This window comes from Salarias fasciatus, chromosome 22 (genome assembly GCF_902148845.1).
Source record: "Salarias fasciatus chromosome 22, fSalaFa1.1, whole genome shotgun sequence".
NCBI classification, from domain to species: Eukaryota; Metazoa; Chordata; class Actinopteri; order Blenniiformes; family Blenniidae; genus Salarias; species Salarias fasciatus.
In genome coordinates, this window is record NC_043765.1 from 27227998 (window position 1) to 27244939 (window position 16942).

Genomic DNA, 16942 nt, shown 5'->3' on the forward strand with positions numbered 1-16942 from the left:
GGTCCCAGGGTCCAGATGGGAGACACCTCCAAAGGTGGTCGAGAACAATCGAGCTAAGATCCTGTGGGACTTCCAGATCCAGACTGACCAGCAGGTGATGGCCAATCAACCTGACATAGTGGTGGAGGATAAACAGCAGAAGACAGCTGTGGTGACAGATGTAGCAATCCCAAGTGATGGAACATCAGGAAAAAGGAGCAGGAGAAGCTGGAGAAATACCAAGGGTTGAGGGAAGAGAGAGAGAGAGAGAGTGGGGCGTGAAGACAACAGTGATACCAGTCGTGATCGGGACACTGGGAGCAGTAACCCCCAAGCTGGGAGGATGGCTCCAGCAGAGACCAGGAACAACATCTGAGAGCTCTGTTCAGAAGAGGCAATCCTAGGAACAGCTAAGATCCTGCAGAACCCTCCAGCTCCCAGGCCTCTGGTAGAGGACCCGAGCTTGAAGGAGACAGACACAATACCGCCGGGATGGCGAGAACACAGTTCAGTTTTCTTTTATATATAATTCTACTCTGCACAATAACAATAAAGACTATAAACACATACTTATAAATGCCTACATATATATACATACATCCACATATATACACACCTGTACATACATACTAGAGGTGTCCCCGACTAAGAATTTCCATAGTCGAATCTGATTCGTCTGATCCTACCAATAGTCGACTGATAGTCGTATCGATCATCTTGTTTGGCGGAGCGGGGGGGGTGTTCACACGACACACGGATTTTCAGGGCGCCTATGCCTACAGCCGACCCTGATTGCACTAATAATAAGAAGAAATAAAAATAAAAAATACATGAATAAATAAATAAAAAAACAGCGCAGGCAGGTAAAACAACTCTTATTTTTTTCCTACACACTGAAACACAGACTGGAACAAAGTGTCGGTGACTCTAAACATCAAACAAATGAAGTATAGTTCAAATGATCATAACCAAACCCTCTTCTAACAAACGGGCTAAAGCATGTTATTTATTTGTATCTATAATCTCTGCAGATAAGCTCACATTTTTTGGCTAAACAGTTTCTCACATTATCTGCTCAAATTAAATGAAATAGGCTTAATTGTACTGTGTCGGTCCGTTTGGCAGCGCAACATCCATGCAAAAACAAACACTAAATTAAATAGAATTAGCCTATTAGATAAATGAAAATTATAATATAATAACCTAAAATATTACAATTAAACGAAATAAAAGTCAGCATTAAAAATGAGAATTGAGTAACAGAACCTCTTTTATTAGCCCAATTATCTAGCTACTTACCCGTTTAAGGTGGAAAGCCATGTTGTTGTGAAATGATATGAAAGGACACAACTTGCATTTGACTTTTTTTGGATCATCTTTGATTTGGTCTGAAGTTCTGTTTTTTTTTTTCCGACATTTTGAGGTTTTTAAAGTTCAGCCAAATCACCACCGAGATGCTGCTCTGTGACGGAGCTCTGTGCAAAATGGGATTGTGCCACTCACTATGGTGGTTCATTCACAAACACTAAATAGATAAAATATTGAATCAAACTACAAGTTAAGCAATTTTTCCGCAGTGTATTTGATAGGCTAACATGTATATCAAATAGGCTTTATATCATGTTTATTTGGAAAAAAAACAAGCAATTCTATGTAAAATCAGTCATTCAGCACCCCCATACAGCTGGAATGGAATGGTCCTCGTTTAATAACCACATTTTTTCGATGCTTCGACTGCGTGATTGGTAGTCGAATCAGGCCCCTTTGAACGAATCATCGAATCGTCGACTATCTGAGGACACCCCTAATACATACATATACAGTGGATACAGCCAAAAGAGTAAAATTAAGGACATGAGAAATGTTGCTGAATAAAAGATATGAGAAGTGTGGAGAGCGGGATAAAGGAAAAATAAGGACTGCTAGGAACATAAATATTATTAGGATATTAGGAAAAGTGTGCTATCAAGAAAAATGGACCTAAGCAGCACACAGGTGTGAGTTTCCTCTTTCAACCAGGTGAGAGTTATTATACAGGGTGATGACCTGTGGCAGGAATGACTTCCTGTATCTGGCCTTGTGACAACGGAGCTGGAACAGTCTGTTGGAGCTGGAGTTCTGCTGTCTTTCCAGTGTGTGTTGGAGAGGATGGTTGGGGTTCACAGCATTAATGTTGTGATTTCAACTTAGTGAATTTGGCTATCGATAATAACTAATGAACATCTGACGTCTCCCCAGTCTGACAACGTAAAACCCCGATGTTAAAGGTGAACAGAGGTGTTTAATAAATAGAAAGGGATACATAACAAATTAAGGGATACCATGGGTCAAACTCAACACAAAAAGAATAAACAAGACTATTCCAAAGGTGATCCCTCACTAATAATCAAACAACACAAAACGAAGAAAGACAAAGCTATTCTCGAGGCGATCTCCAACTAGCAGCCAAAACAGCACGGAATCACCGACTGTTTTCACACAAACTCGGTCAATCATACAGGTCAAATGATCGCAAGAACCGAGTTAGACGAGTGGGGAGCGACAGGCTTTTGAAGAGGAGGCTCCTCCCATGGCCTCCCATGATTGGAGGGTACTCACCCAGATGGTCTGGTGCTCCAGTCAATCATTCAGTTATCATCGCCATGGACATCTTGAAGCAGAAGCTGAGGGAGAAACCAGCCACATATGCACATGCGTGCACACACGCATGCACACCCAACACACACACACACACTACAAACAATACGGCGGCAGCCGTAACATTCTACTTCGTGTGACGCTTAGCCCACCTACGGGCTTCGCTATTGGTGCTCCCCTCTGGCACCAGCCAGTCACTGAGACAGATCCGAAAACTGACGCGCCAATCCAGCACGTGCACTGGCACACTGCCACGCCCCTCACCAAGGGGATATCATCAGTGCTTCAGTTCCACTTCCTTCTTCTTTCTCAGCCTCGAGACTGATTTGAAGCTCCAGTTCAAGATTCCAAGACAAAGAGAAGAAGATATGGACAAGCCGGCCCGTGAAGAGTCGCCATCCGGCGTCGGGCCGTTCTCATGCCATGGCTCCGGCACGCCGCTTCATGAGCAAGACCGCCACGAGCGGTGCTTCACCTGCCTGGGCTGGCAGCATCAGCACCAGCGGGCTTCCTGTCCTGCCTGCCTCACCCTCCTGCTCGAAGAATCCGAGCGTCGAGCGGCGTTCATGGGCGCCGTTTCACCGGCTTCCGTTCCAGACGAGACCGGCGCTGACCTCGCCGCTGTTCCCACCTCTTTCACCGACTGGGCCGAGTTGGACGGGGATCTCCTGAGCTGCCATGGCTCCTCCGGCTCGGAGAAGTCTGCACGACATGATTCTCTCTCCACGTTCTCCAGAGCCAGCCATCTGAGCACGCCCTGCGAGCCTGTGGAATACCTCGCGGTTCTTCACCTCCACTGCTGAACGCATCGGCCTGGCGCTCCTGCTGCAACCTCTGGAGCCGGCGCAGCGTGACTTCGCACTCGGGCTAGCAACCCAGTCGTGGGCTCGGTCCCAGACTGCGGTGCTGTGTCCCGCCGTGCCATCATTCCAGTCCAATGTGTGACGTGACTGGTGTGCACCGCTCACCGCCAAGGGTGCGGTGAAGGGCTACCGTGAGTACTGCTGCGTGAATGGCTGTCCCAGTGATAGAGGACTCTGTGAGGCTCTGCCTGTTACCTACCTCCACTCCGTGGCCCGGTGGAAAGCCTGTGCTGCCGTCTGAAAGAGACAGGCACATGGCTGCCTTTCTGGACCGTGGTTATGCTAATGGCAATCAGGTGTTCGCCTTAGCTAACAATATGACCTTTTTCCGAGGCTCCATTTAGTTAGTTTAGTTTAGTCTTTATTTGAAGGGACAATGCACAGAGACATTAAAGGTTGTATAGAAGATCTTTATTACTAACAAAAATGAATTAAAGCTAAAAAAAAATGGCGTTACTAAGCTGTAGCAGCTTTGTTTTTATCATGATCAAAAAAAGAAAAATAAAAATTAATCAACTCTGGAGGTTGTAAAATCAACATTACTTTAGCCAATCAATAGCCTCGTTATCTATTGGTTTTCTAACGTGTCAATCAACCTCTCTACATTTTTAGCGTAACTGTCATGCTCCTACGCACTTTACGTACCCCCCCTCCTGTTGTCGGCACAACACTCCCCCATGCGCTCCACCCCGCTCCCCCCATGCTAAGCTCTGCTGCCGCAATCAACACCTTTTCACCTGTAGACTTGAGACAATTTTTCTTAATCATAGCTACAACGTGCTTGCTATTTGGCGAAAATGTATGTTTAATCTTAAAACAAGACTTGTATGAAAAAGTCTGGAGAGTGAGAGGAGGAGGGGGGGTTGTTTAGCCTGCAGGCTGCAGCCACACAGACCAGCTGTGAGCTCCGAGCGTCTGCTCCAGTCCTGCAGCTCCACACAACCCCACCCCGTCCTCCTCTGATCCACCGAGAGCAGGGACGGCTCAGGGACAGGGTTTGGCGCAAGTGCAGGATTTTACTCATATTCGCTGTGTTTTGTGTTGTTCAAAAGGACACGTTGGTAGCTATGTGTTAGCACTATGATGCTAAGTTGCTACATGCTACTTTCTGTGTAAGGGGGAGACGGTCCTCCGGAGAGAGCAGGGGAGGAGGGGGTGTGGGTCACGCATGAGCAGCATTTCAAAAAGGACTAACTGTCACTGGATTTCTCCCTCCGTGGAAAATCCTCGATACAACCTTTAAAGGCCAACTCCGGTTTTTTGACACCTGGACCTTATTTATAGGTGTGTGCATGCTCATATACTCACTCAGACAAACATCGTGCAGCTCGGAGTCCTTCAGAAGTTATTTAGATCCAAACGATGTAGCCGCACTAGCGGGGGTGCCACAGCAATGGAGCGTTAGCGCGGGACATAATCTCTGCAAAGTCGCTCATTTCGGCTGTATTTTTCCTCTATCGGCGCTGGGTTGCCTTTCGGTCGGAAGGGGGGCCTCCGGCGGTGTCCCGCGGCCTGGTTTGGAGCGCGCATCCGCCGGGCGGCGGAGATCTGGATTCTCCCGGCCAGAAGAGAGCTCTGGCCGTCGCGCGTCCCGCGGCCGGCGTGGAGCGCGCATCCGCCGGGGAGCGGAGATATGCTTCCTCCCGGCGAGGAGAGAGCTCCGGCCACGGCGCGCCGGGCCGTTGCGCGTCCCGCGTCCGGCGTGGAGCGCGCATCCGCCGGGGAGCAGAGATACGCTTCCTCCCGGCAAGGAGAGAGCTCCGGGCCGTCGCGGCGGGCCATCGTGCGTCCCGCGGCCGGCGTGGAGCGCGCATCCGCCGGGGAGCAGAGATACGCTTCCTCCCGGCGAGGAGAGAGCTCCGGGCCGTCGCGCGTCCCGCGGCCGGCGTGGAGCGTGCATCCGCCGGGGAGCAGAGATACGCTTCCTCCCGGCGAGGAGAGAGCTCCGGGCCGTCGCGGCGGGCCATCGTGCGTCCCGCGGCCGGCGTGGAGCGCGCATCCGCCGGGGAGCAGAGATACGCTTCCTCCCGGCGAGGAGAGAGCTCCGGGCCGTCGCGCGTCCAGCGGCCGGCGTGGAGCGTGCATCCGCCGGGGAGCAGAGATACGCTTCCTCCCGGCGAGGAGAGACATCCAGCGGCCCAGCGGCCGCACGTGAGCCATGCGTCTTCGCCGGTGTCCGGAGCCTCCATGGAGCAGCTGAGGGCCGTTTTCCAACTCGGCCCCTGGAAGTCAGACGCCGGGGCACCGTGACAGCCGAGGCCGACTCAAAGTGCCTCTCTGCTGGGGAGAGGAGCTCCGCAATGTTCCCATCCGAGCTAATTGTGGCTAAGTTAGCGAAAACTGTCAGTTCTTCAGCTGACCCACCTGAAGACGGTAGACAAGCTGACTTTATGAAAACACTGGCGATGGATGACGAAATACAGCCGAAATGAGCGATTTTGCAGAGATTATGTCCCGCGCTAACGCTCCATTGCTGTGGCACCCCCGCTAGTGCGGCTACATCGTTTGGATCTAAATAACTTCTGAAGGACTCCGAGCTGCACGATGTTTGTCTGAGTGAGTACATGAGCATGCACACACCTATAAATAAGGTCCAGGTGTCAAAAAACCGGAGTTGCCCTTTAAGTTCAAAGACAGAGATGTTCTGCACCAGATTATAGCTACACAGCTAATTTCCATCTGCAGTCCCTGGTTACATGGAGAACTAGAATTTGGCACTCAGAGGGCGCAGACCTCCGCCACAGGTGAAATCAGTCACCAACAACAATAAGAACACCATATATAAATATAAGTAAACAGATAGAAACAAAGCCTGTCATCAATTGAAGATGTAGTACTGAGGCCCTCTGCTGGACAGATACAGTACCACACTGGTCAAATGAAAGTCGTCACCCTAACGTAACTCAGCACTAAAACAACAACACAATGACGGACATGCAGAGATGCATAACAAAGGAAACAAACAGTCCAACATAGGGTGAAATCACTTACAGACGAAGCTCTGATCAAGTTTTGAAGAGAAGCTATCTTGTGGCGATTTTGTCGTACTACTGCGCGACTGTTCCGTCCGTGAAACAGGTCAGACTAGGAACTAAAAATAAAGTACCACTGGCCGGTACTCCCTATCGGTCAATGATAAAGAATCCTTTAAAAAATTCCTGGATCCAGACAGTGATCCGGATCCGGATCATCACCAAAATTTAATAGATTCTAAGTTAGCCCAAGACCCACCTTCCCACAAAGTTTCATTGCAATCTGTCCATTACTTTTTCCATGATGTTGCTAACAGAACAACCAACCAACCAACCAACAAACCAACCAACAATGTGATTACATAACCTCCTGGCGGTGGTAAAAATTACTGACAACAATACATCAATAAGAGCAGTTAAAAATTCACTCTCCCATTGATAAGCTCTGCCACGAGCGGTCAGAACTATCACCGGACGACATCGAAGAGATCCAGAACACGGCCGAAGTCCTGATGCGAATGTGCCCTGCCACCACCATCAACGGAGGCTGCGCCATGGCCAGCGCCCAGCTTGGTATGAGACATCTGTGGCTTGGCCTCTCTTCCCTCGCAGAACAGGACCAGATTTTTGTTGTGTCAACAACAAAAGTCAAGTAACATCAACTCATTTTTAAATCAGGTTAACACATTATTTTAAATAATTTTAACTCAAATATGATTGGAGGTTACTTGATTTCCATTGTTGATCCAATGAAAATATTTGTTTATTTGAACTAATAAAGAAAGTTCCCAAAACAAAGCAGTAAGTCATGCGAACCTAGTCTTTTAAGTTGGAGAAACTTAGTTGTCAGTTAAAATTACATGAAATACTTTGTTAGTGTTTATGAATATTTTAAGGCAGTGAGGTTACAAATTTTTTTTAAGTTGAGTCAACTTGAATTTTTTTGCAGTGAATGTGCTGGAAATGACTGCGGTGCAGTGGGTGCTGCTCCATTTCCAGGCCAGGCTGCGGGGCAGCCATGTGCTGATCAGGTCGGACAACACCACGGTGGTGGCGTACCTGAACAGGCGGGAGGGACGAAGTCTCCCCTCCTACATTGCAAGGCGGTGGAGATCCTGTTGTGTGCAGACCGGCTCCTGTCCTCTCTCAGAGCGCAACACGTGCCCGAGGTGGAGGACCACAAGTACCTGAGTGTCAAAATCAACAACAGACTGGACTGAAAGTCCAACACCGACGCTGTGTACAAGAAGGGGATGAGCAGACTGTATTTCTTGAGGAAGCTGAGATCCTTCAGCATGTGTAGCAAGATGTTTGAGATGTTCTACCAGTCTGTGGTCGCCAGTGTTTCTTTGCTGTGGTTTGCTGGGGGAGCAGCACTGGAGCCAGCGATTCCAACAGACTCAACAAACTGATCAGGAAAGCTGGGTCTGTGATTGGCTGCAAACTGGACACTGTGGAGGCTGTGGTGGAGAGGAGGACACTGAACAAACTGTTGTTGGGGATCGCGGGTATCACCAGGAAGCTGTTCATTTCTGTGAGTGTGTGCACGCATATGGCAGGGGGAGGGAAAGCAACTGAAATTCGAGACGAGCTTTAAAGCCCACCTCTGACAGGAGGTGATGAACTGTGATTGGTCAGGTTTCACAGAAACTGCCCAGCCCTACGGTTCCTCTGGCCCCTTCTTCGACCGTGAGTTCTCACCGAGCCTTTGAAGAGGAAGGTTCTCCAGGAGAGTTCTCGTCCGACCTCAGAGGAGGCAGGAAGGGACCTTCGCTGGTCCCTTAGCTGGCTAGCCAGCACTGCTTATGGCTAACAAAGGAAAAGTTGGCCCTCAGATCCAGGGCCCAACCAGAAAGGGGATACCTTCATCCAGGATCCAGGCTTCCCCACCAAGGACCACAAGAACAGGTAAGTGGAGCACCGCCTCTACTCTTACAAACTGTTATTCAAGACTTCCACAGGCCAAGTGACCAGTTCCTTCAGCCTGAAGCAGGATCTTCGGCCTCCAGCCATAAGCACATGGCAGACTGGACCGACCAAGCCAAGCACCAGTCAGCCCCAGCGTCTGACTGCCACCCGGGCCCCGGATCCACTCCTCCAGCCCACGACAAGGACACAGCCGAAGAACCACAGCAGGAACGGTCCTTCAACCCTACAACACCTCCACCTTCTCCCGCTGCACAGCAACAGGCAACATTAGTAGGGACCTGCTAACCGAAGACAAAGATCAACCAGCTGGCTAGTGCCAAGCAGCTGGCTCGCACTGTGCGATTCTTCCTCCAAAGACAACGGAACGTGGGAACTATCTGGGCTTTAGCATAGACAGGTTTTGCCAAGCGTAGAACAGTTTGTTTCATGATGTGTGGATTTAATTGAGATTGTTTTCCGGTTTTGATGAACTGAGGATAAGTTAACAGTCTGTAAGCTAATGATCACTTCAGCCTCCAGCATCACACCAAACATCACATGGTTAATCCAACATCTTCCACCCGGTCTGAGGTGATGGACAACACAGATCATGCAGACTCATTTTGAATTGGCTTTTACAAAGGTGCACTTAAGAGGGGAAACAGGCCTCACCCCCTCTCTTTGTCACCGAGCACATATGCCAAGCACGTCCCTCTGATCCGCCATTTTTACTGTGGTCTTCGGCTGGCCGGCATTTGATCTGTAGTTCCGTCCCGTAACCCTATCACGTGGAGGCCCTGCACCCTCACCCTACGTAGCAGCGGGGTCAAGAGGTGGGTCAGAGGAAATGTGTACAGGAGGCCCGGAGGCCAGACCCCATACGAGAAACCATCCACCCTGAGAGGGGGTCCGTCTGACCACGTGAGTGAGAACCAAAGTGGGCACTGTAAGTTCTCTGCACTGGCGAAAAGGTCGGCCACCGGGTGGCCAACCTTTTCGCATTCTCTCCCGACCTGTGCATTCTCTCCCAGAATGCACAGCGGCTGTGCAGGCATCCTCTTCTTCCTGAAGTCGATCACCATCTCTCTGGTCTTGTTGACATCCTGCCTCAGGTGGTTGCATCCAGCCCACTCCACGAAGTTATCCTCCCCCCCCCCCCTCGCCTATACACCCAACAACAGCCGAGTCATCAGAAAATGTCTGCAGGTGGCATGACTCAGAGTTGTACTGAAAATCAGTGGTGTATAAGGTGAAGAGGAGGGGGGACAGTACAGTCCCATGCGGAGCTCCTGTATCACTGACCACCGCATCAGATAGAACGCTGCTCAGACGGACTAACTGTGGTCTGCCTGTCAGATAGTGATCCAGGAGACGATGGGGGTGTTGACACCCATCACTCGCAGCTTCTCGCTCAGCAGCAGTGGCTGGATTTTGTTGAAAGCACTGGAGAAATCAAAGAATGCTTTGATGCTCAAGGCTTGGCTGGACCAAAACTTGTTTTTAAATGAAAGCAAAACTGAAATTGTTGTGTTTGGCTCCATGGACTCCTTGGATGACCTAGGCTCTTTTAAAGAATATGTTCATCCCTCAGCCACAAGCCTTGGTGTCATTGTAGATTGTGATTTTAAATTTAACAAGCAAATTAATGCTGTGGTCAAGGCCGGTTTTTATCATCTTCGTCTTTTATCCAAAGTTAAACCATTTTTATCGAGCACAACTTTTGAGCAAGTCATGCATGCTTTTATCTCAACACGTTTGGACTACTGCAATGCACTTCACACAGGCATAAACCAAAACGCTCTTCATCGCTTGCAGTTAGTCCAAAATTCTGCTGCAAGGCTTTTAACAGGACCAAAAAAATATGACCACATAACACCTATTCTTGCTTCTTTGCACTGGCTTCCTGCTAAGTTTAAAATTGATTTTAAGATTTTGTTTGTTTTTAAAGCTTTGAATGGACTGGCCCCTCAGTATATCTCTGACCTCATTCAAACCTACACTCCTGCGCAATCACTGAGGTCAGAGGGCCAGCTGAGACTGGTGGAGCGAAGAACTAACCTTGTAACCAGAGGAGAAGGGCTTTCTCAGTAGATGGCCCCAAACTCTGGAGCTCTCTTCCTGTCTACATCCGAAAAGCCTCTACTGTGGAGTGTTTTAAGTCTCGTCTTAAAACACACTTTTAAAACTCTTAAACTCTTAAAACTCACTTTTACTCGCTGGCTTTTAACACAGCATGAATTGTGTGGTACTTTGTGTTTTTTATGAGCTATTTTTTTATTGTTTTAATTGTATTTTTTTACTTATTTATTTGAATTGTTTTTATTGTTCTGATGGAGTTATTTCTCTGTTTTATATGCCATTATAGATTCATTCTTCTGTGCAGCACTTTGGAAACGTCTGTTGGTTAAATGTGCTATAGAAATAAAGTGGATTGGATTGGATTGAAGAATGTTATTCTCACAGTGCTGCCTCCCCCATCCAGATGCCTATTTTAATTCTCTATTCAAGGTGTGCTATAAAGGAATATTCTCAACTGTCACAAACTACAACTACTAACAATTTCTTGGCTCCTTGTTTCAGTCCTGAACAGTTTCAGAGTCTGCAGCTGGACTGAAGTGAATCAGTTCAACACAGAGTGTGTTTTCACACCCTGAACTCTCTCTCTCCATTTCCTCCACCCCTCCCTTCAGAGCAGCAGTGGGTGGAGCCACATGGTGACTCACTGGGTGGAGATCAGAAAAACTAGTTTCATTTCTCCAGAAGTGAAGCAGACGGAAAGAGAGGCTGGACGTCTGCTCAGGATTTCTACTGCTGTGAGTAAAACTAATGCTAATGTAACAGGTCTCAGACTGAGGTCCCATTAACAGATAAGAAATCCTGTAAAACAGGATGAAAAGATGAGACAGACGACCGATGCTTCTGGTGCAGTCTGGCTTCTTCAGCAGAATTTATTCACAAAATTCCCATAATATGTTCTTTCTTTTCCATATTCCCATATTTTCAACATAATATCGGAACCGAAATCACAGTTGATCTTAAACAGTAACAATTCAATCCTATTTTCTCAATGAAACAACACAATGTCATCTTATCACAAAATATGATCTTATATCCAGTATAGTACTGCATTAAAACGTTCCTTTTCAGTCAAATTAACTGTTTTATCACTCAGATCAAAACTAAATCAATGAAATGTAACTTATTTAACCTTACTTTTAAGTTGAAATTACAGACACGAGTGTATTACTGTTAAATCTTGGGATGAATGTATGAGCTGAAGACAAATTTGATCCATTTTCACCATTTTCAAACAATCACATGAAGATATTAATGAAACTCATAACTTATTTACACAATCAACAATATACAAATCCATAAGAATGATATCCAACCTAAAACAAAATGTGCTGGAGCCATAAATTAATACAGAATCCTGGTCACAAAGGAAAAACTACAACGCAGCGCCATATTCTGCCACATGTGACGCACGGAGGAAACACGTTTCCCATTCATTCAAAAAACACGGTCAAATCTACTCAAAACATGAACAAACTCAAATGATCATCTTCTCCAAACATTTAATCACAAGTTTGAGTAAGTTTTATGAACGTATTCACCCTCCACTAACCTGTAAAACAGGATGAAAAGATGAGACAGACGACCAATGCTTCTGGTGCAGTCTGGCTTCTTCAGCAGAATGAGGAAGTTGATACTTCTGTTTACACGGAGAAGCAAGGCGCCACTGCCTCCTACTGGTGGCACTGAATAAGTGTCTCATAAATGTAATTGTCTCACATGACAAGAATTTTCTTTGCTCTTAGAATAAGCAGTAATTAATCATTTCGGATTATATTCACAAATCAAATTTACAGAAATAATACATCAAAATAAACAAAACTTCATAAAATGTGACCGACATTTAATGAGTGTCACACTAACACTCCAATCAAACAGCTGAGGGAGCTTCATGAGGACAGGACACACTGAGGGACATTACAAGAAACACAGCAGCTACTTTACTGACTTACTGCTTCCTTTGTGTCCACAGTAGCTAGCATTAGCAAACAGCTGAGTTTTCACATCTCTGTGGATTCAAACAGGAAGTCCCCTGATGGGATTATTAGTGTGAGACAGACCAAAGAAAGAGTGAGTGAGTTGAAAAGCAGAAGTTGAAGCTTGACATTCCAGCTGAACGACGGCTGGAAGGTGAAGTGAAGCTGCTGGATTTCCTGAATGAAATCAAGCTGTGACGTCCTCTCCCTTCTCTGCCTCCTCCTCTTTCACAGATCTCACAGCTGAGGGATCACTGACGTCTCTGAGCTGCAGGGGGCAGCAGCTCACCAGCAGAACCAGGGCAGACCAGCGTTCACAGGAGCAGGAAACCAGAGGAGGGTTGGGCTTCAAACCTGCTGAGCAGGAAGAGAAACTCTTCAAACACTGGCTGTTGTTGAGAGGAGGAAATGGCTCAGGGAGGAGCTCAGCTGGATCCACTAAAGTTCTCTTGTTCCATCTGTCTGGATCTCCTGAAGGATCCGGTGACGGTTCCCTGTGGACACAGCTACTGCAGCAACTGTATTAAAAGACACTGGGATGAAGAGCAAAACAAGGGAATCTACAGCTGTCCTCTTTGTGGGGACGAGTCCTGGAGGAGGCCTGACGTGAGGAAAAGCATCGTGTTAGCAGAGTTAGTGGAGGATCTGAAGAAGACTGGACTCCAAGCTGCTGCAGCTGATCTCTGCTCTGCTGGACCTGAAGATGTGGCCTGTGATGTTTGCTCTGGGAGGAAGCTGAAAGCCGTCAAGTCCTGTCTGGTCTGTGTGGCCTCTTACTGTGAGGAACACCTCCAAGGTCACTACAAAGCAGCTCCATTGAAGAAACACCAGCTGGTGGAGCCCTCCAAGAAGCTCCAGGAGAAGATCTGCTCTCTTCACGATGAGGTGAAGAAGATTTTCTGTCGCACTGATCAGCAGTGTATCTGTTACCTCTGCACCATGGACCAACACAGAGGCCATGAAACAGTCCCAGCTGCAGCAGAAAGGAGGCAGAAGCAGAAGGAGCTGGAGGGGAGTCGACTAAACATCCAGCAGAGAATCCAGGAGCGAGAGAATGACGTGAAGCAGCTTCAGCAGCAGATGTTTGCCATCAATGTCTCTGCTGATGAAGCAGTGGAGCACAGCGAGGAGAGCTTCACCCAGATGATCCATCTCATCAAGAAAAGAAGCCGTGAGGTGAAGCGGCAGCTCAGATCCCAGCAGCAAACTGCAGTGAGTGGACTCAAAGAGCTTGAGGAGAAGCTGCAGCAGGAGATCGCTGAGCTGAAGAGGAAAGACGTACAGCTGGAGCAGCTGGCACACACAGAGGACCACACCCAGTTTCTCCACAGCTACACCTCAGTGTCAGCACTCAGTGAGCCCACACACTCCTCCAGCATCCAGACTGCTCCTCTCAGATACTTTGAGGATGTGGCAGCAGCTGTGTCAGAGAGCAGAGACAAACTACAGGACATCCTGAGAGAGCTACAACCACAGCCAGAGAGCAGAGCAGACTTCTTACAATACTCACAGCAGATCACTCTGGATCCAAACTCTGTGAACAGAAGGCTGAAATTATCTGATGGAGACAGAAAAGTAACTTTTACAGAGGAAGTTCAGCCTTATTCTGATCATCCAGACAGATTCACTGTATATCTTCAGGTTCTGAGCAGAGAGAGTCTGACTGGACGTAGTTACTGGGAGGTGGAGAGGAGAGGAGGAGGAGTTTATGTAGCAGTCACATACAAGAACATCAGCAGAACAGGGGGGGGAAAGGAATGTGTGTTTGGACTGAATGACAAATCTTGGGCTTTACGTTGTTACTCTAACAGTTTTAGTTTTTATCACAACAACATCAGCTCTCCCGTGTCAGATCCTCAGTCCTCCAGAGTGGGAGTGTACCTGGATCACAGAGCAGGTATTCTGTCTTTCTACAGCATCTCTGAAACCATGACTCTCCTCCACAGAGTCCAGACCTCCTTCACTCAGCCACTACATGCTGGAGTTAGACTTTATGGTTTTCCTGGATACTCAGCAGAGTTCCTGAAACCTGAGTAGAGGACTCCATCAGATCTCCTTGTGTGGTTTTCTAAAGGAGCCTCCACATTTTCTGAGCTGAGACGTTGATGAGATTTCTGACAGGAAGAAGATTGAAACCAACAGATGGTCGGCCGTCTTCTCAGAGACTTTCTACGTGGACAAAAGGATGTGAGACGAGTGTGGAGAGACAGAAAGGAGCTGAGTTAGTGGAGAAAAACATGGCCGCTGCAGCCATCAGTCCCCTCACTGATTCCTCAACTGATGCTTTTCGAATAGTTGGACTCATTTTTCAAGCTTCTCAAACAGGAAGTTCTTCTTCATGGACCACAGGAAGCTGCAGCTTTTCACACTTTGGGGGATTTGAAGTGGAAATTCGGAGCTTTCACATGTTTGGACTGATCAGTCTTTCTTCTTTCATGATTCTTTTCTGACATTTGATCCTTCAGAGTGAAGATTTGTGGATTTTCTTGAACAGTGAACTGATTGTTTTGGCTTTTTGGATCTTCATCTGTCACCAAGTGGCAGGAAGTTTGATTCTTTTAGCTGGAAATGACTCCAGTCGACAACAACAGTCAACAATTTACACACTCACACACACACACACACACACACACACACACACACACACACACACACACACACACACACACACACACACACTCACAGGTTTCTTTTAAAGACATTAAATCAGTCATAAAGTGAAATGCTGCTTTATTAATTGTTGATTTGTTTCTTTTTCAAAGGTTTTTGCTTCAAATGTTGTTTGTGTGACACCAAGAGAAACCAAGTCAGTCAACATGGAGCCTTTAATAAAATACATTCAATCATCATTGAAGGAGGGAGAGAGGACGGAAAGGATCGAGGACATGATGATCTGATTGCAGTACTGACGTTTTTTGTTGTTTTTGTTGTTGGTGGTGGTGCTGTTACTATTGTTGTTGTTGCTGTTGTTGTTGCTGTGGTGCTTCAAAGATGCAGGTACTATCCACACTATCATTTGCCACCGGTCTCATAGTTGCTCAGTACAACTCCTTAATAATATAATATGTGGCTCGCAATTCTTTTGTGCTCACGTTTGATGTGATTGTTTTCATTATTTCTCTTTTTTTATGTTTGAATCAAGCTTAACTGTCACACCTTATGTACCAGATACACAAAATTTTCACCTTCTGATCTGATTAGTTTGAATTTAATGTGTTTAATCTGGACTTATTGATTAACTAAACCGGACTTTGTGTGTGTGTGTGTGTGTGTGTCTGTGTGTGTGTGTGTGTGTGTGTGTGTGTGTGTGTGTGTGTGTGTGTGTGTGTGTGTGTGTGTGTGTGTGTGTATGTGATGGGCCATGAAGCTGTGACTCTCCTGCCCATGTGTGAAAGTCTTGTTTTAATAATGACGTGTTTGTCTTCTGAGCTGTGCCTGGTGCTGGCAGAACTACTAGAAAGTTCTCTGAATTTTTTGGGAAGTTTCATTTTACTGTGTTAAAATTGTTTAAAAAATAAAAGATTTTAGAAAACGTAAATCTTCCACTGGGGAAATGAGCCGTTCTACATTTCTATGAAAATCCTCGCAGCTTCTGGACTCAAATGACATTAATGAGCTGCAGACTTTTTAATAAACTCTATTTGTTGGACTTCTGCTGTGAATCAAACCAGTCTGTTATTCAGGCCTGTGTTTGGCTTTGAGTCGTGTGTTTTGAACAGTGTGAATCCAGATGACCTTGAGTGACCTTCCACTCTTACAGCAGAGGCTTTCATCTGCCGTGGCTCCGTCCTCTGGAGCTGGAGCAGCTTCAGCAGTGTTGATGGGAATGTTGGAGCGTTCTTCTAGAGCAGGGTCACTCTGACTCTGGATGTGGCTCCAGAAGACTCTGCTGGACGGAGGGAAAGAAGAACCCAGGTGGAAGTTCAGAGCTTCTGCTGAGACCTTCATCCATGAGGACAGAGACGAGACAGGACCCTCCCAGAACAGCCAGGTTCTCATCAGAGTGTTGATCATGATGATAAAGAACATTTTTCGGTCTATTCTGTTCACAAACATCCAGTAAAAGCAGACCGCCCTACGGCTCATGTTCAGTCCAGGAAACTTTATTCATCACTTCAATAACAGATTATTTTCACCCTCAGAATCACTTGTTCATATCACCTCAACCATCCTGACATCAAGCAGAACCGTCACGTGATCAGAGAGAGAAGCAGTGAACTGAACTCTGAACCATCATGGAGCTCTTCATTCCAGCTGCTCTGCAGACATTTGGCCACCAGGTGGCGCCAGAGATGCCGGTGTGGAGACGCTTCCATCCAGGCTCCAGAGCTTCACAAAGCTTCATTTGTCCATCAGGATTAGAAAGAGCTTCACTTCCAGCCTGGCAGCAGATTGACAGACTCACACTCTCAGTCAGACTCTCCTGAGACCAGACTGGGCCAATCCGGACCAGAAGACACACGTCCAGCTGGGACCAGGAGGAGGAGGAGGAGGAAGAAGAGGAAGAGAAGGGGGAGGAGAAGGAGGAAGA

At 47.1% G+C, this 16942-nt stretch overlaps 2 protein-coding genes across 5 annotated transcripts in view; both read left to right on the plus strand.

The window, feature by feature from the left end:
* Nucleotides 1-16942, plus strand: part of LOC115408965 (tripartite motif-containing protein 16-like) — a 232283-nt gene that overhangs the window by 141453 nt on the left and 73888 nt on the right. The window contains exon 1 of one of the 4 annotated variants that reach the window (XR_003933828.1): nucleotides 11114-11172. The exons of 1 other annotated variant lie outside the window; for it this stretch is intronic. The gene's annotated coding sequence lies outside the window, so the exon portion shown is untranslated. Of the gene's footprint in view, nucleotides 1-11113; nucleotides 11173-16942 lie in introns of those variants that run through there. 2 more of the 4 variants (XM_030119908.1, XM_030119903.1) reach the window with 2 other exon arrangements.
* On the plus strand, nucleotides 12514-16001 carry LOC115408966 (tripartite motif-containing protein 16-like). The gene is made up of 2 exons (XM_030119910.1): nucleotides 12514-12565; nucleotides 12646-16001. The coding sequence occupies exon 2, from the start codon at nucleotides 12820-12822 to the stop codon at nucleotides 14446-14448; it is 1629 nt and encodes a 542-aa protein (XP_029975770.1). The 5' UTR covers nucleotides 12514-12565; nucleotides 12646-12819; the 3' UTR covers nucleotides 14449-16001.

Bases quoted from the DNA above. Each gene is read 5' to 3' on its own strand.
- LOC115408966 (XM_030119910.1), top strand. From the start codon at position 12,820: ATGGCTCAGGGAGGAGCTCAGCTGGATCCACTAAAGTTCTCTTGTTCC.